At 34.4% G+C, this 19,375-nt stretch overlaps 1 protein-coding gene and 1 long non-coding RNA gene across 3 annotated transcripts; one reads left to right on the top strand and one right to left on the bottom strand.

Annotated features, from left to right (window-relative positions):
* Positions 1-548: 548 nt before the first annotated feature.
* LOC131946927 (uncharacterized) lies at positions 549-8,039 on the bottom strand. The gene is made up of 3 exons (XR_009387806.1): positions 7,956-8,039; positions 1,565-1,730; positions 549-774 (listed from the first exon to the last, which is right to left on the bottom strand). It is a non-coding gene; the product is annotated as an uncharacterized LOC131946927 (long non-coding RNA).
* A 47-nt stretch (positions 8,040-8,086) lies between these two features.
* LOC131946929 (ubiquitin conjugation factor E4 A) lies at positions 8,087-19,375 on the top strand. 2 transcript variants are annotated; one of them, XM_059307975.1, is made up of 22 exons: positions 8,087-8,277; positions 10,419-10,545; positions 10,768-10,857; positions 10,998-11,092; positions 11,532-11,705; positions 11,934-12,093; positions 12,204-12,415; positions 12,783-12,974; positions 13,330-13,447; positions 13,731-13,937; positions 14,076-14,188; positions 14,285-14,426; positions 14,515-14,666; positions 14,929-15,071; positions 15,272-15,424; positions 15,570-15,762; positions 15,876-15,989; positions 16,262-16,513; positions 16,846-17,019; positions 17,240-17,317; positions 17,512-17,669; positions 18,157-19,375. In XM_059307975.1, the coding sequence occupies exons 2-22, from the start codon at positions 10,425-10,427 to the stop codon at positions 18,269-18,271; spliced, it is 3,156 nt and encodes a 1,051-aa protein (XP_059163958.1). In that variant the 5' UTR covers positions 8,087-8,277; positions 10,419-10,424; the 3' UTR covers positions 18,272-19,375. The 2 variants fall into 2 exon arrangements, with proteins under 2 accessions (XP_059163958.1, XP_059163959.1); XM_059307976.1 differs by having other exon boundaries at positions 8,087-8,216.

Here is a 19,375-nt window from a genome sequence, read left to right on the forward strand (position 1 = left end):
AAAGTTTCCACCCATGACGGCCCATGGACAGACGAATTCAATTTTTAAAAAATTTGTATCTTTTTTTTTTTTTTTTTTATATAAAATCGTAAAGTACTACTTCTGGTCACCAGAATACACTAAAAAATTAAAAGAAACCAGTGAATAAGATCTTAACCTAATTGAAAAGGTACTAATGTTATCTGTATTTTAGAAACCAGTAATAAAGTACCACTTCCAAACATCGGAGGTCTCTCAAAAAAATTAAAAGCAATCTAAGTATAAGATCTCATACTTTAAAGGCCTGCCTATAAATGAAATTCCGTTCACCAAAATGAAACAGCACTCCAGTACAGTAGCACTACCGGTCACCAGAAAGAGCTCAAAATTTGATAAAAACATGTGCATACAATTTAATACTATTTGAAATTTCGTCCGCTTAACTTAAACGGTACTCAAATTATTGGCTTATGGGAAACCATAAGTAGAATAAATACCATTTCCGGTTACCGGAAATCGATAAAACAGTAACAATAGAACTACACATTTGAAATAATACTTACATTTGAATTTTCTTCAACATAACTGAAACGTTAAGTTATCGTGTTGACAGACTGACATACACACACAATTTCAAATAGTTTTTCCGACTCTGGGAGGTGTGCAGTAAAGCGTTGAGATTTGTCAAAATCTTGATTTCAGTTTTTTGCACGATTACAATACTTCCTCTATACTTCTTATACAAAAAAGTAATACAGAAAGACTTTCTTTATTAGTTAATTTGTCTAACATGATCTGGAAAAAGACAATTTTGGATTAATGTAAATACGAAAACACCTAAAACGTAACTATTTTTTTAGACAAACAAGGCTGGCTTTCACTTCTTAGATGGATTAACCCCCCCCCCCCCCCCCCCCCGCAAAATAAAACCGGATTTTTAATAACAAGAACAACCAAATACTGTTTATGAAGGTGATAACTATTTAGAAAATTAGACATGGTTTATCTAAGAGCATAATAATGATTTTTTTAAAACTAAAATGTACCCCTTTAGTTCAGCTAATAAAAAACACTGCTAGCAATTTTAAAACAAACACTAAACATTAAATAGCTCATTTTCTCAGCAGTAGCCTACCTAGGTTTCTTGTAAACTTTACACAATCGATGTTAATTAAGAAAATATAGTGTTGTATTATTACTGGTTTAACTGCTTCAAATTCAAAGAGAATCTGTAACCGGCAGAAAGCTTCAGGGATCGGGGGACCACGACTTTTTCACCAACGAAAATCGGAGGTAAAGAAACCAAAGAACAGTATATAACTAAATTGTACAAGTGTAAAAGTATGTTTTATCCATGCAGTGTCGTTAACAATTGGTACGATTAGTTCGTTAGTTAACTGTCTTTGGTTTGACTGCTGCATCAGAGAAATACGCACCATAGAGTCTGGCGTGGTTACTCAAACAGAGTAGGTGGGAGGGGTATAAAGTATAGTATTAATTCTCCTATAGACCGTCAGGTTTGGAAGTATTAATCCCACTTCCAAACATGACGGTCTATATAGTGCAAGTGAATTATAGAGCTCACCTATGTCTGTGACCTCTGTATGGTGTGGTTAACACTAGGCCCAGCCTAACGTGAGTTAGGTACTCATCAGAGCTGGGTGGACTCAGGGACGGTCTACTGACTTGAACCCGGATTCGAACTCGAGACTTACGGTTAGCAGTCTAGCTCTCTACCGCTAGGTCGTCCCCTGGTAAGGTATAGTTTTGTTAAAATAAAAATCCAAGAAAAATACAGTCGGGATTTCTATTTTTAAATGTATAATAATTATACCTTTTTACAACAAGACATACAAAACATTTTACCAATGGTATCTGAGTAGGCCTTAGGGTTAATAAAAAAAACGGCACGCCTTTGGACGATTCCCCCCCCCCTCATCGTCACAAAAAGCCATCCCCCCAAATGACGTAACACCTGAGGCTACAACCTTCCCCCCCCCCCCCCGAAAATTGCAGTTTATATTTTTTTTTTAAACTTCGATTTTTTTTTTCTTAAAAAATATTGACTGAGCTTCGGTCAACATAGAGTATTCTAATCAATTTCTATTAAAGGTTTTTTTTTTTTTTTAAGTCGTGAAGTAACGGCTACAATTCAGTTTATAACATTATTTAAAAAAAAACGCAAACGTGTGACGTACTTCACACTATCCGACCCCCCCCCCCTCTTCCGCATCTCACTACGTCATAAAACTACACACCCCACCCCTTACGAGTGTGACGTCATTTATGGACAACCCCCTTAGTAGCAAGATCTAGTTTTGTGCCAACAAGTTAAGCCAAAACTCTCCAGGGACTATATCATTTTAGAATAACCAATTCCGCTGTGACAGCTCGCCCAGGATTCAGGCTAGCCTTCATCAACGATAAAATTAAAACTCACTCAGCACAGAGTAGTGGGAATTTGATTGCTTGTTTGATAGGCCTAACAATGTTAACTTTGCCTAGTGTGTATATTTTTAAAACCACTACATGCATATTTATGCCTACTAAACGAGGTATAACTTCTGACGATAGTGCTACTGCTCTGAGATTATAATCAAACTTAACAATATAGACCTACTAACAATTTTCGAGACGAGCTGACCCGCGGCGTATCATACGCAGCTATTTAGTTGTTTTATTTTCTACTTTTCAGTACTTCATAATTAGTGAATTCGACACTACCCTCCCTTCCACCCCCCTCCCCCGGCCACCGTGAAAGCAGCCGTCCGTAACAACAGTATACAGATGACAATGAAAAGATCAAGCAGAACTTGTTACCTCTCCTTGATTTCAAATCGCTTAAAAGCTCAATCATCTGCCCCTAATAGCCATAATTCGACAGTGCTCTACGATTGTAAACATTCGGGGTGAACCTTAGCTCACCAGTATTATGGGGGTGGGGGTGGTTGCTGTATGTATGCCTATAGAGCGTTAGAGTTACGGCGTGCGTTTACGTGGTGTCTCGCATGGTCCCCAGTCCCCATGAAGAGAATTATATATATATAGATTGTTCTAAAGATACGAAGAAATAAAGCGGGAGTGATCTCTCCTAAACTCTCTCGAATATTCTTATATAACACTACGCGGGATGGCAACTCGGGATATAGACATAATTTTTATTCCATGTTTTATTTCTTAAACTTTTTAAAAAAGAATTGCGCACCAAGTGAACAGGAAACAATGTGCGCATAATAATGCAGAACATTAGCACTATATAAATTCTTATCCGTTTATTTTAGAAATCGATATCTATATATATAAAGCAAAGTGGTCGGGTGCCCGATAGGGCACTTCCCGGCGCCGCAGGCGCGTCAAATTTGGCACGATGGTGCCTTGGGGCGATAGAACACGAGGGCCGGTGACGGTTGGCCGAAAAGTCTACCGAGAGGGGGTCAAAACTGACCTCGACTGACCGGCGCCTTATATGTGCTATATTACGAAAAAAAAATTCCTCCGACGACCCCCCTTGAAATTTTGTGAGGTGGTAGGAGAACGCCTTGGGGTGTCACAAAAAACTCGCCATGTCCGGGAAAAATCGGGAAATGGGTCAAAACTGACCAGTCGTATTTCCCTATATAATCTTTGTATTTTATGGGAAAAACAGAGGGTCATTTCAAAACGGATTTTAGGGCACTTACCCTCTTTACATCTGGCTAATTTTTGGCATGTTTATGGGTAAATGGCTTGACCGTAGGGCAGACCTGTCGGTCTCACTCAAAGCCCTCGACGAGGGCTAAAAAGTGACCGCGAGTGAAATTCTCTTTATATGAGCTTTATTACGAAAAAAAATTTCCTCCGACGACCCCCCTTGATATTTTGTGGGGTGGTAGGAGAACACCTAGGGGTGTCACAAAAAACTCGGCATATCTGGGAAAACTTCGTAAAGGGGTCAAAACTGACCAGTTGTATTTCCCTATATAATCTTTGTATTTTATGGGAAAAACAGAGGGTCATTTCAACGCAGACTTTAGGGTACTTAAACTCAGTATATGTGGCTAATTTTTGGCATGCATATAGGGAAATGGCTTGACCTTTAGGGAAAACTGTCGGTTTCACTCAAAGCCCTCGACGAGGGCTAAAAAGTGACCGCGAGTGAAATTCTCTTTATATGAGCTCTATTACGAAAAAAAATTTCCTCCGACGACCCCCCTTGATATTTTGTGGGGTGGTAGGAGAACACCTAGGGGTGTCACAAAAAACTCGGCATATCTGGGAAAACTTCGTAAAGGGGTCAAAACTGACCAGTTGTATTTCCCTATATAATCTTTGTATTTTATGGGAAAAATAGAGGGTCATTTCAACGTAGACTTTAGAGTACTTAAACGCAGTATATCTGGCTAATTTTTGGCATGCATATAGGGAAATGGCTTGACCTTTAGGGAAAACTGTCGGTTTCACTCAAAGCCCTCGACGAGGGCTAAAAAGTGACCGCGAGTGAAATTTTCTTTATATGAGCTCTATTACGAAAAAAAATTTCCTCCGACGACCCCCCCTTGATATTTTGTGGGGTGGTAGGAGAACACCTAGGGGTGTCACAAAAAACTCGGCATATCTGGGAAAACTTCGTAAAGGGGTCAAAACTGACCAGTTGTATTTCCCTATATAATCTTTGTATTTTATGGGAAAAACAGAGGGTCATTTCAACGCAGACTTTAGGGTACTTAAACTCAGTATATCTGGCTAATTTTTGGCATGCATATAGGGAAATGGCTTGACCTTCAGGGAAAACTGTCGGTTTCACTCAAAGCCCTCGACGAGGGCTAAAAAGTGACCGCGAGTGAAATTCTCTTTATATGAGCTCTATTACGAAAAAAAATTTCCTCCGACGACCCCCCTTGATATTTTGTGAGGTGGTAGGAGAACACCTAGGGGTGTCACAAAAAACTCGGCATATCTGGGAAAACTTCGTAAAGGGGTCAAAACTGACCAGTTGTATTTCCCTATATAATCTTTGTATTTTATGGGAAAAACAGAGGGTCATTTCAACGCAGACTTTAGGGTACTTAAACTCAGTATATCTGGCTAATTTTTGGCATGCATATAGGGAAATGGCTTGACCTTTAGAGAAAACTGTCGGTTTCACTCAAAGCCCTCGACGAGGGCTAAAAAGTGACCGCGAGTGAAATTCTCTTTATATGAGCTCTATTACGAAAAAATTTTTCCTCCGACGACCCCCCTTGATATTTTGTGGGGTGGTAGGAGAACACCTAGGGGTGTCACAAAAAACTCGGCATATCTGGGAAAACTTCGTAAAGGGGTCAAAACTGACCAGTTGTATTTCCCTATATAATCTTTGTATTTTATGGGAAAAACAGAGGGTCATTTCAACGCAGACTTTAGGGTACTTAAACTCAGTATATGTGGCTAATTTTTGGCATGCATATAGGGAAACGGCTTGACCTTTAGAGAAAACTGTCGGTTTCACTCAAAGCCCTCGACGAGGGCTAAAAAGTGACCGCGAGTGAAATTCTCTTTATATGAGCTCTATTACGAAAAAATTTTTCCTCCGACGACCCCCCTTGATATTTTGTGGGGTGGTAGGAGAACACCTAGGGGTGTCACAAAAAACTCGGCATATCTGGGAAAACTTCGTAAAGGGGTCAAAACTGACCAGTTGTATTTCCCTATATAATCTTTGTATTTTATGGGAAAAACAGAGGGTCATTTCAACGTAGACTTTAGAGTACTTAAACGCAGTATATCTGGCTAATTTTTGGCATGCATATAGGGAAATGGCTTGACCTTTAGGGAAAACTGTCGGTTTCACTCAAAGCCCTCTACGAGGGCTAAAAAGTGACCGCGAGTGAAATTTTCTTTATATGAGCTCTATTACGAAAAAAAATTTCCTCCGACGACCCCCCTTGATATTTTGTGGGGTGGTAGGAGAACACCTAGGGGTGTCACAAAAAACTCGGCATATCTGGGAAAACTTCGTAAAGGGGTCAAAACTGACCAGTTGTATTTCCCTATATAATCTTTGTATTTTATGGGAAAAACAGAAGGTCATTTCAACGCAGACTTTAGGGTACTTAAACTCAGTATATCTGGCTAATTTTTGGCATGCATATAGGGAAATGGCTTGACCTTTAGGGAAAACTGTCGGTTTCACTCAAAGCCCTCGACGAGGGCTAAAAAGTGACCGCGAGTGAAATTCTCTTTATATGAGCTCTATTACGAAAAAAAATTTCCTCCGACGACCCCCCCTTTATATTTTGTGAGGTGGTAGGAGAACACCTTGGGGTGTCACAAAAAACTCGGCATATCTGGGAAAACTTCGTAAAGGGGTCAAAACTGACCAGTTGTATTTCCCTATATAATCTTTGTATTTTATGGGAAAAACAGAGGGTCATTTCAACGCAGACTTTAGGGTACTTAAACTCAGTATATCTGGCTAATTTTTGGCATGCATATAGGGAAATGGCTTGACCTTTAGGGAAAACTGTCGGTTTCACTCAAAGCCCTCGACGAGGGCTAAAAAGTGACCGCGAGTGAAATTCTCTTTATATGAGCTCTATTACGAAAAAAAATTTCCTCCGACGACCCCCCCTTTATATTTTGTGAGGTGGTAGGAGAACACCTTGGGGTGTCACAAAAAACTCGGCATATCTGGGAAAACTTCGTAAAGGGGTCAAAACTGACCAGTTGTATTTCCCTATATAATCTTTGTATTTTATGGGAAAAACAGGGAAATTTTAACACAATTTTTAGGTTACTTAATGTCTGTACATCATGCTAAGTTTGTGCATACACTACTATAGATGACTAGGCCGTATGGAAAAACTGTTGGTCAGACTCAAAGCCCTCGATGAGGGCTAAAAGATGATCTTGAGTGAAATTCTCCTTATATGAGATATATATATATAAATAAATTGACGAACGATCCCCTTTATATTTTGTGACGTCGTAGACCGACCCTGGAGGGTAACAAAAAAACTTTATTCCCGTCGGAAACAGCCATTATAGTCGTTAAATATGTTCATATAACGTAATTTCTTATATAAGCAAACAATATAAGTAAACAATGACATACGTCATACGTTCAGTTTTCAAGGGAGGTAACGTTTTTAAAATTATTGTATAATTGTATACTATTTTAAACAGAAACAGAAAATGAAGAAGTATAGCATTTGTTTTAGTACAAAATTAAGTTGTTTATTTAGTTAAGTATCCTAATTAAATAAATAAATTAATTTCAAAAGGCAATGTAATATAAACTATGAGATATACTGTTCATGAAACCTGTGTAGTTCTAATTCCATTTTAGTTATACATTGCGTAATTCTCTGCGAACGGCATGTAAATGACGAACAAAAACATTTTTTTCTAAAGTTAGCATTACTGTTTAAATTAAACTTATTAAAGCACTCCACACCCAATCCATCGCTAAATAATTAAGTATTCAAATTCTCAAATGTTATTTAAAAACCTAAGCGAAGCTAGGCAGTATGCCTAGTTTTTCCATAATTTTGTCTGAACTCTGTCAAAATAAAGTATTTTAATCAATTCCTATTACAGTTTATTAAAACAGTTTTTCTAAGACGCGAAATAACGGCTAAAATTCGTTTTCTAACATTGCTTTTTTTTTTATAATGCAAAAGTGTGTCGTCGCACCACCTGAACCCCCTCCCCTCCCCCTCATCACACACCGTCACAAAATTACGTACCCCCCTCCTCCCTAAGAGTGTGACGTCATTTATGGACGACCCCCTATAATTATAATAAACTCAACGCTGACCGTATTCGGTAGATCTAGATCTATCGGCTATCGGCTAGGATATAGATCTAGATCTATCTTAATTTTAGTTATGTACTAAGAAATCGCAGTTTTGAACGTTGCAATTTTGAGGGGGTGATGTGTGACGTCAAGGTAAGGGGTGAGGTGTAACTGTTGGGGGAGGGGTGCGGAGTAAGTTGTAAAAAATAACGTGGCCTACCCTTAGTCTTACTGTAATGTCAAATTAATGCAAATTAAAAAAAAAACAAAAAAAAAAAAAACGATGCTGTGTCGTCAGTGCAAGGGAAACTCTCTTATAAAGAAAAATAGAAATTTTCTAATTGTATGTTTTAATAGAGAAAATGACCGATGACGATGTCATATTTTTTAATCGGTGTTTATTATTGGCCAAGCTATGATTGATCAAGCATACTAATCCATTGTAGATCAAGCTACTCGATCTAAATGTCAATTTACCAGAGTAGGCCTAGATTTATATACATTTAGTACAAAGATCTAGCTATATAACCCAACATTATAAAGTACGTAATGAGTCGTAATGTCACAACTGTCACAACAGTAACTCGGAACTCCACAACAAAAATCATTAAAAATGACAACAAATTGAGATAATCTAATTCTAAATCTATCGTTTTAGGTGCGTAAAATTGTCAGAGGCTAGTAATGTGCGGAAAAGTTGCCTAATTGTTAAGGCTTTAATAGAAGTATATTGTGATATATTTGTGTCAAATATTATAGAATATAGAATATAGAATAATATAGATGAATAGAATAATAATAATAATAAACCAAAATCAATGGCTAAATTTATCAATAATTTGGGATATAGTCCGATATACTGATAAAGACAAGAAATTAACTTTAAACAGCAGTGTTTGCAAGCAGGATTTGCTATATAAAAAGTGACCATCTGTAATTAAGAGTGGTTTCCCCTGAATCTCTAACTATAATTTTACCAAAAAGAAAAAACTTAAGATGGCTACTAAAGTAAATGAGCTTGGTTGCATCTGATGAAAACATCGCTTGTCTTTATTTTTTACTGAAAAGTTTTAATACAATTGTTTAAAAACAGGTACATGAATGAGACTGAAACATTTTTGTAACTTTCAAAACATAAATCCTCCTAAAAATGTGAAATAATTAATAAAATTTAATGAGTCACCTTTTTTCACATTACTAATCTCGGCCGATTTTACTTACCTAAAACGATAGATTACCCAAATTGAAATGGCCAAGCAAGACTATTCCCAGCCAGTTGGAAACTATATTGGGGCTATTCCCCGCTGACTGTGAATAGCCCCATTATGGCTATTCCTAGTCGGCTGTCATTTCATGCTTAATACGACTGGGAATAATATCTTACGATAACAAAAGCATTTTATTGTGACTGGGGAGTGAGGTATTATTTACGGTATTATAGATTAAGAGAGTTTAAAGAGAGCAGTGCTATTTTTTTTATTGTGTTATATTTTCATTAAAAAAATATTATGGTTTAAGTTTAGCTTTTAGGCTCATATCTGCTACGTCGGTTGTAGATGAACTGACTATTTAATGCCAATTATCATTATACATTCTAATTAAATCTATACTAGTCTGATTAGTAGTTCACCTTCATTGTTATTGAACTGTCAATTAGCCTACCATTTAAAATTTGCATAGAACAAATATCAGGTGAAATAGTATTTGAAATAGGATGATTGTCCTTTTTAATCAACTATAATTCACAGTTTCCATCACACTTTTCCCCAAGTTGTTTTTCTCTTAGCAAAAATCTAAGGGACAGGTTTTTTTTTTTTTTTGCAGATATGCCATTAATCACGTAGATCTAACCCTTTCATGAACAAAGGGAAAAAAATAGAATTTAGATAATAAGGGGCATAAATTGTCAAAAGACATGGCATCTGATGGGTTTGAATTAATAGCTAATTAAGGGGTGTGGCACTGTTCTATAGGATGATTTGCAGACTGCACTGCTAGGTTGCTATTCCATATACCATCATGAAACTTTTCATATTAGGACTAGAGAATGTAAAAAATACTAACATGCAAGTAAAATAAACATAGCCAGAGGAAAACTATAAATATTTAACTTGAATAATGGTGCAGCGCTTGATTTAAAACCCACACATACTGATATTAATTAATTGTAATTGAATGCACTACACACTAATATTAATTTTAAGGAATTACTTATTTATTGAAATTGAAGAAAGATAATTACTTAGTTTTAAGGAAGAAAAACAATAAAAATTTGATTTTTTGGGAAAAAATATGCTTCTGTTGGGAAAATTAATGACCACAGTTATTTTGTATAAGTTCTTACTCATAGATAGTGAAAGTTCGTCCATTTTATAACAAAAAATAACTTCTATTAATCTGTTTCTGTCATATGCCAGGTTCAACTTTAACACAGATTTTTCAGTAGTTTGATTATCAATATTAAATGATCTATAACTTGTGTCATACTGAAGGGGTGAGGGTGTTGAAGTATGATGATGGTTTGAGGTGTCATTAAGAGAGTGTTTGTTTATTTTCATTTGAACTATTGATTATTTTGGGGTTTGGTGCTTAGTATCTTTTCAAAATGTCATTTTAAGGCGGCGGTCTGGGCTTTTTTGTGTTTTTTGCAAAAGCTTAATGTTAATAATGGACCATCCTGTAGGCCAAGATGGATGAAAATCTAGCTTCAAACCCATTTGCTGCACTTTTCTCATGTATTGAGCAAGCTAAAGCTTTTCAAGAACAAAATTCAGTCAATAATGAAAACCCTAATGGTAATGATAATTCAGGTAATTCATTTAAAAAGTTGTAGTATTAATTATAGACTACTAGTTAGCACTTATTTATTTATATTTATAAATTTTCCCCACCAGATTTATTGCTCAACAATTAATTAATTAATTTTTTTATGCAAAAAATCGCTCATTGACAAATAAGGCCTAAATATACTTTTGTCACTTAAGAAACATACTCAGATTTAATATTCAATTTTTTATTTTAACCGTTTCCAGAATTGAATTCTCCAATAGAGACTGTCAAAGATGAAACACAAGAGATCAATAAGCTTGCAGAAAATATATTCAGAATATCTTTACAGCCAGGTATGGTGCGATTTGTGTAGGACAGGCTTAATTTGAATGTGTACACTTTCCTTATTGACGTGTATAATGTAGTGTTCTTCTTAGATTGTTTTTAAAATAATTGATGTTATATAAACATATGTTATATTTTGTTTGTGTAGAATCTACCAAACAGGGTAGAAACATCAGATATTCACCTGAAATAGCCAGTATCTACAACAAGAACCCATTCATCAACAGTAACAATTTAAAACATGTAGGTGTTGTTTTGTAAAACACAAATATCAGATGCATAACTAGACATCAAAATATGATTTAGTATTATCATTAAAAAAGGTATATACACTAACATATTAAAGTTTCACCACCAAATGCCTTTCTTTCTCACACATATGCCAGGCAGAAAGCGACTAATAAAGAATTGAGCATTTCTCTCTCAGTTTGCTTGTATTTCTCCCCCGCCCCTCACTTAGCATTACACCACCTGGTTTGAAAATGTGGGGCAGTGACAATCTATAACTTAAGCCTGGATACTCAAGTTGTGACTTGTGGGTTAACATGCACACATTCTACTTCTAGACCACACTGTCTCCTTAATGACACTAGACAGATTAGACTTCTAACAAGAAAAACAAAAAAATCCTTTGAAAAGTAAAAGATTCAATGCTCATTTGTCTTATTTAAATTTGATTCAGGTTGTATTTGAAGTGTTAATGATGGATGAGGATGTTGAAGAGTTTGAGATAAAACACGAACTGGATGATGAACGTGAGCAGGTGTTTGACAACCACATTATTGAAAATTCAGAAGTTTTGTCCTTTTTGTATTCTTCTTACAGGCGGCTTTTAATGCAAAATGAAGTTTTTGAGGTGTGTATTCAAATAAAATAACTTTTCTTTACTTAAATTTAGTTGGATGTGCCTGAATACCCATCATTAACGTAAAATAAGCACATCTAATCCCTGTTTATCATTTGAACTAGATCTTTCTTTCAGTCTCTAGATAAGTGAAAATTTTAATTTTCCTAATTAAAAAGTGCTATATTTTAAAATAATGTGTTTATAGGTCAGTTACATTTGTTTTAAACACTATTGTAGAAAACTGGTTCAGCAATTACCTTGGAGTTTTTGAAAGAATGCAGAGATGTCATTTTGCAAAATGCCAGTATGTGCTTTCAACAGCCTGAAGTTTATCAGAACCAAGATTTTGTCAGCCAGTTTATAAATCTTTGTTTAGAAGAAGATTTACCATTGCAAGGTATTAAACTTAAGTTTATCTTATCATTTACTTGTACATTTTTATAAAGTCATATACATTTTAACATTAAATAGTAGATTATAGCTTTGAATAATATTAATTATTTGCAGACCCAAACAACATACCCTGTCAGTTTCTACGAGAAGTTTCTGAAGCAATAGAAAGTAACAGTGAACAAGGATCACTCATGCATTCATTCTGGCCAATATTACAAGAAGTTCAAATGAGGTTAATTAAAGATAACATGACTATTGTTCACAAACATGCTACCAAGTATGTGAAAGTTCTACACTTTTTTACAGGCACACCAGCATTAGCAAAGGTAATAAGCTATTATGCTACTTTATGTTAATTATTATGTTACTTTTGTATGTATATAAGGTATGGAAGAATGACACTTTACCTATACTTGCTTATAGTATACATTTTTTGTGTAGTTTTTTTTTTTTTTTTTTAAAAGAAGCTTTTTCCTTAATAATATAAAAAAAAAGATGATAATTGTTTTTTTTAACCAATATCAAACCATCATCCAGTGTGTTGATTCAAAAATGTATATTCTGTTTCTTTCTGTAGTCAAAATTTATTTTCTAAAAAACAACAAGCTTTGCTTTCTTTGTCGGAAGGATTAAATCCAGCAACATGTTTAATATGTTCCCTATTTTAAATCGTTTTTTTAATTGTGATTTCAGTTTTTTTTGTCTGCTAACACTCCAGAACTTACTCAAAACTTGAGTGGAAAAGCATTTGAGATGACACCAATAGGGGCAGTGTTGAGCCTAAGCATTCTACCACGAGGGGAAAATGAGCCTTTTAAATTTTTTTCAAAGCCCTCGAATCAAAGCAAAAAAGAGGTGGACATGGTGGAACAAAGTGTTTGGAGGGTAAATCTTATTTGTTGTACATAATGATCATGCTAAATAATATGTGAAACAAAATGAGTATGCAGTTGGGATTTGTCAATATTAATATCTAATTAAACATCAACAGAAATGTTAAAGTTTCTGTTTTATAGTTTTTTTCTATTGAATTTAAATCACCTAGTGTTAAAAGCTATGAATATTAAACCATCAAGTTATAGCTTATTGAGTTTTTGAAAAATATTATTTTTCATTAGTGGTCAGCCTTACTCAATTTTTAATTTTTTTTTTGCGTTAGCCTATGAGTAGCCAAAACTTTTCAAAAATGGCTATTGGTTAAGTCTTAAAATGTATATTATAAATAAAAATTTGTTAACAGGCAACTGAAGGATTAGTCAATGGCATTCATAAGATATTTGTAGATCTCATGAAAATAACACCTGAACTAAAACACAACACATTGTGCTGGTTGGGACAGTGTCTTCACAGAAATTCTGGTAATATCATACTTAAATGCTTTTATAACATTTAATCTATTTCATCTTTCCTATTCTGGGCTATTTTTCTTAACTATTCTTTAGTTTGTACCTGGAAAATTGTTAAGAAAAACAGTTGACAAAATTTACATTATTTGACCATTTACACCAACTACAATATGCAAAGGAAAAAAAATGTTAAAGTGTGGACATTTAAAGCTAATTTAAATTTATATTTTAAAAAAAAATTATTTTCTGTTATCTATCTTAAAATGAACTATAATCACAAAACTTGTTTTCACAGGTCGAGCAAAATTGTGGGCCAGTAACCTTCCTGTAGATCTGTTTGTTAGTGATGCATTTGCAGTGAATATCACCCATGTGCTCTTGTTGTTCTGCAAACCCTTTTCTAATCCAAGTTCATCCAAGTTGCTAAAAATACAACCCTCTTACACCACAGTTGTTGTGACTAATGACGAAGAAATGATGCGCAGATCTGTTCATCTTATTGGTAATTGCAATGTTCTTGGAATATTAACAAGAAAATATTACTTTCCCGTGACAAAATGATTTGATACTGATTTGAAGCAGATCATATTGAAGATTTTTTATTACATTTAACAAATTCTTCTTTGTCAACTTGTTCTAGGAATGACAAAAGAAACATTTCTGATTCCTCCACAAGATGTACAGAGAGTAGAAGAAGATGACACTTTTACATTTATTACTGAATGTTTTTTTATTGCTCACAAAGCTATCCAGGTATGTGCTATTGCAGGGGCTTAGTTAGGATTTCTATAAAAGTTAAAAGCTTATAGATCTTACTGTTAAGTTACATCTGGGAATTTTACTCTGTAGGTTTTTCTTCAACCTGTGCTTAGTCGTCTGTTGACTGTCAATAGGGATCTCCATCAAATACAAAGGTTGTACAATGAAGTAATACAGCAGTCTTCAGGGAATGAAGAGCCTGTACTCAATATCAAAGCCAGAATGGAAAAAGGTCATTTTTTATTTTCATTTTTATGGATAATTGTATTATTGCTAAAGCACTGAGAATAACATTGTAACATTCTTTTTTTGCATTACAGCAATGTCATTTTACCTAAATCGCAAAGCTGCACTGACACAACCAGATCTGTTGTCTGAAGCCTTCAGTTTTCAAATAGCATCAGCCTCCTGGCTTTGTCTTGTTGCTACAATTGAGTTGCCTAAAGCTTCTGAAGTGGATTTAAAAATGAAAGTAAGTTATACATCTTACAACAGTTGAGTTAGTTTGTCTCTGTGTTAAGTTATAGATGGCGGTTATATCTTGTGATGTAGCAAAAGCTAGCATAGCTTAGGCTTATAATAAATTAAAAAAAATAAATTAAAAATGTATATATATATATATATATATATATATATATATATATATATATATATATATATATATATATATAATATTTGTATACTGATATATTGATATATATGTAATAGATAAACTTGTTTTCCTTGTTCACCAGCTACCAGAGCTGACATTTCCACTCTCTGAGGCTGTGCCCAGTACATTATCCTGTATACCTGAGTGTATTGCTGAAAACATTTGCCATCTCATTAACCATATCTACAGATACGATGATAGGATCTTAGAGTCAAAAGAGAAAAAGTAATTAAATTTTCTTTAAACAGACATTTTAAAATGATCAACATTACAGCACACAGCCTAGCTAACTGCAACTTTAAAAAAAAACATTATTTTATCTCTGGGGTAAAAATATACATTACTTTTGGCCTTTTCTCTCTTAAACATAATATTTTGTCATTAAAATTTACAATACTCATCACTTGACACAATTTTTGTTTCAGTATTGAGCATCTCTTGTCTTTCATACTGGTGTTTATGCGTTCATCAAAAAGAATGAAAAACCCCCACCTTAGAGCTGAACTAGCCGAAATGCTTGCTTCACTTATGCCTCTACAGCCTAATGAAGTTCACCCTGACAGACTCACTGGATCTCAGTAAAAAAAATTTCTACTTTAGATTGTATCACTTTCAGATCATACCTGTGCATTTCTGTTGAGGTTTCAAAACAACGTAATTTTTTTTACAGCATTGAGTGATCACAGACATAATTTTAAAGTTGCTTGCTATTTATTTCCTAAGGCTTTTCAGAGGAGAACTTTTTGAAAGCCACCCCCATGTGGCCTACATACCAGAGACCTTGCTGCATGTGTTTGTCAGCATTGAAATGACTGGTGAAAGTGTTGCCTTCGAGCAGAAGTTCAACTACAGAAGACCCATGTACAACATTTTGAAATATTTATGGAACATTCCTAAGCACAGGCAAAAGTTGAAGGTAAGTTTCATTGTAAAACATTCTTATAAATATTCTTACTAAAACCCTGTTTTAGTTTTAGGCTAATTTAACAAGGAGAATCATCCGTTGCTAATTTCTTGGTTTACTTCCAGAGCCTGGCTGATGATGCAGAAAAGAATATCATGTGTTCAGAACCTCCTTTGTTCCTGAGATTTATTAATTTACTTGTCAACGATGCAACTTATTTATTAGATGAAGCTCTTATAGTAAGTAGACCTATCTAACAAAATACTTGTAAATATCTGACTTCCGAATTATTAAATTATTTAATTGCAATAAATAAAAAATAAAAACTTCGACTCACTTATTTAGTAATTTACTTATAAATCTGATTTTTGTTTGTTTAAATAATGCTTAAAATTGCAGATGAAAAAGTTTTGTAAAAACAGAGGTAAACTTTAAAAAAAATAGATTGTTTAGCTAGTTGTACACTATGTGTTTAATATGTTCCTTTAACTTGTGTTGTATTATATTTTAGTGTATGGGTCAAATAAAAGAAAAACAGATGGAGCGAGACAGAGGAGAATGGAGTCGTTTACCTGAAGCACAGAGGCACCAGGAGGAGGCCAGCCTCCAGCATTTATCACGTTTAGCTCAGTTTCACAATGTCATGGGGAGCTCAACAATCAGCACCCTAAGGATGATAACAGAGGAAATAACATCAATCTTTTGTCATCCAACTTTTGTTGACCGCATAGCGAGCATGCTCAATTATTTTCTCTGTAGATTGGTATGTTGGGTTTCATCAAATACTTATCAGCTCTATTAGATCCTTAGCTAGAATAAAGAATTTAGGTTTTGTTTTATTGTTTAATTGATGCACTACATGTACTACTGGTTCTAAATACTTGTTATAAATGTTACCCATTAATTGTAGATATTACTTTAAGGGACTCTAGCACAACCTCACTATAGAAGGCTACAGATGTTATCAAATGTACTTACATTAACAGTTTTAATGCTAAATAGCAAGAAAATTATTACTTGGTTTCTGAAAGTTTGCACCTCTTTTGCTTTTGATTCAGAAAGATATGAGAATTGAGTATTTTTCCTTTCTTCTAGGTTGGACCAAAACAGAAAAGTTTCACAGTTAAAGACAAAGAGAATTATGAATTCAAACCTCAGGAAACCGTCTCAAATATTTCTGCAATTTACCTTAATCTACAATCAAGTGATGATTTCTGCCAAGCTGTCTTTCAAGACGAAAGATCTTTTTCTCCAGAATTATTTATTCAGGTATAGCAGGTGACTGTATTGTTTGCATACAAACATAAACAGGTGCACATTTTTTATCATGCAAGTTTTAGTAGAATTTTAAAATGCAAACAAAAAATCGATTTGAATCCGTTATTAGAGTTTAAAATTTTTTTTTGACTCATTTAATTACTCTACATGTTGTTAAATTTTCAAGATTTTCATTAACCACAAGACTTACATTATTGTTTATTTTCTCCAGGCCTCCCAAGTAATGGAGAAAATAGGAGAATCTCCACAGGCCATCTATGACTTTATGCAGCTTCAAGACAAACTCAAGGTAAACAATCTTGTTGCTTCTCCTGTCACCATTTCTTCTATAGTGAAAAAAATAAATTGAATCCCACTAAATTATTTTTTTAGATTTCTCTCTATATGTAGTACATGTTTTTGTGAACTGAATGTATGTTGATAAGCACCATACGCTGTTTAAATGTGTATTTAAAAAAATGTTAATTTCCTTTTCTGTCATAGACAATGCAGACAACAAAATTATCTGAAGAGCAGGCACTAGCAGATGCTCCTGAAGAGTTCCTTGATCCTATAATGGGGACTCTAATGACAGATCCAGTCATGCTCCCTTCATCACACAACATTGTTGATAGAAATGTTATTGCTCGCCATATTTTAAGGTACTTTCTCTATTTTACCATTGAAGCTTAATTACACTAAAATTTCTTGGGGGTCGGCGTGGTCGAGTCGGTAAAGCTCATGGCTGCTAAACCAAAAAAGTCTCGAGTTCGAACCCTCTGGCAGATGAGGCTCGTTAGCTGGGGACAGCCACTCTTCTAGGAGAGAAGAAAATGAAAACAACTGCTGTCTTGTAGTTTGTTCTTGGTTGGACAAAGGCTATGGAAGCAAATCCAAAAAGAAAAGCAGGCTGAAATCTGAGTCAATGTCCTCAATGACGCATAACCAGTTGACACGTATACTTAATTGTGCTGGAGGGGGATCCTTTCCAACACTTAAATTAAGAACAAAGAAGAAGAATATTTCTTATTATTTGATAATAAAATAATGTGTTACCTTGAGAGAAAAGAAATTCAGTGACTTGTTGATGTACATTGAAATGCTGGCTTAAAATGAAAGGTAATTTTGCTTTAAAATCTATTTCCTTAGTGACCAGACAGATCCTTTCAACAGACAGCCACTATCCTTGGACATGGTCATACCACAAGCAGAACTTAAAGCTAAAATTCAGGCCTGGGTAGCTGAAAGGATGAAAAGTTTATAATCAAACATGATATATATCTATATATACAGACATTTACGTCAAGAGTAATTTATCTGGTGCAGAGTTCCGAGGTTATTAAAATGTTCGATGTTGTTTGGTTGTTTTAATGAACTTTTATTTTGTTTTTACTCATACATACGATACTTTGCATATTTTCTAAGCTATTTTCTGCCTGTTTACTTTTTCTGCCTTAAAACTTGGTAACTCATTTATCCTGTGTATATCTGTCTGTCAGACCAAGCTGTTGTCAGTGTTCAACCTGCAATCACATACTCAGATTTGGCAGATAGAAAAAAATAACTTTCTTCATTTTCAAAGTGTCACAGACAGCCTGAAGGTTTTTTAAATAGATTAATGGTTTAGTTTTTATCTCTGCTGGCTGCACTTTGAAATTATAATGGCCATTATTTAGCCTGTTTACTTATTGTCATTAGATAGGTAAATATTGGAGAGTTGTTAGTCAGTTCCTTCCTAGAAGTTAGTTTAAAGATTTACCTAGCCTCAAAATGTTTCTATTTCTAGTTGATGGCATTTTATTTTTCTTTAGATTTCCTCTAATATTCCACCCACACCTTTATTCCTATTATCAAAAGCTCTTCAGTTTTATACATTTTTACCTGATCTTTCTTGATGGCATAAAAACTAATTCTTACATTAGCTTCATCATTTCTGTTGATGAAGTAAATTTAATTGGAACTCTAGTCGCAAACTAATCATTTAAATGAAAGAAAGTTTAGAAGACTTCAATGAAGTAACTTTGTTCAAGAAGTATTTCTCATTGTTTGACTGAACACTTGATCTGTTTTAAAAATCAGTTTTGAGAAGCTACGATAGGATTATGTTTACATTATAAAACAAACACAAGTGAGCCATGTACTGTATATGATTCATGGACTATAAAACATTTAAGACTTAATTTTTTTAAATCCAAAAAATTCTGTGATGTTTTATTTAATTTACAGTTAATGCCATGAACATGTTATAATTGTATTGTGTGTGTTGGATACAGGAGAGTTCAGCCTGGTGGAGCTTGTCTTTTTTTTGTTTTAATTTAAACAAATGTATTTAATTTTGATTCAGTTGTCAGAATTAAAAATAAGTGAA

The sequence above is a fragment of the Physella acuta genome, unplaced genomic scaffold (assembly GCF_028476545.2).
Source record: "Physella acuta isolate Inbredline_101_S28 unplaced genomic scaffold, ASM2847654v3 ptg000575l, whole genome shotgun sequence".
Lineage (NCBI taxonomy): Eukaryota > Metazoa > Mollusca > Gastropoda > Physidae > Physella > Physella acuta.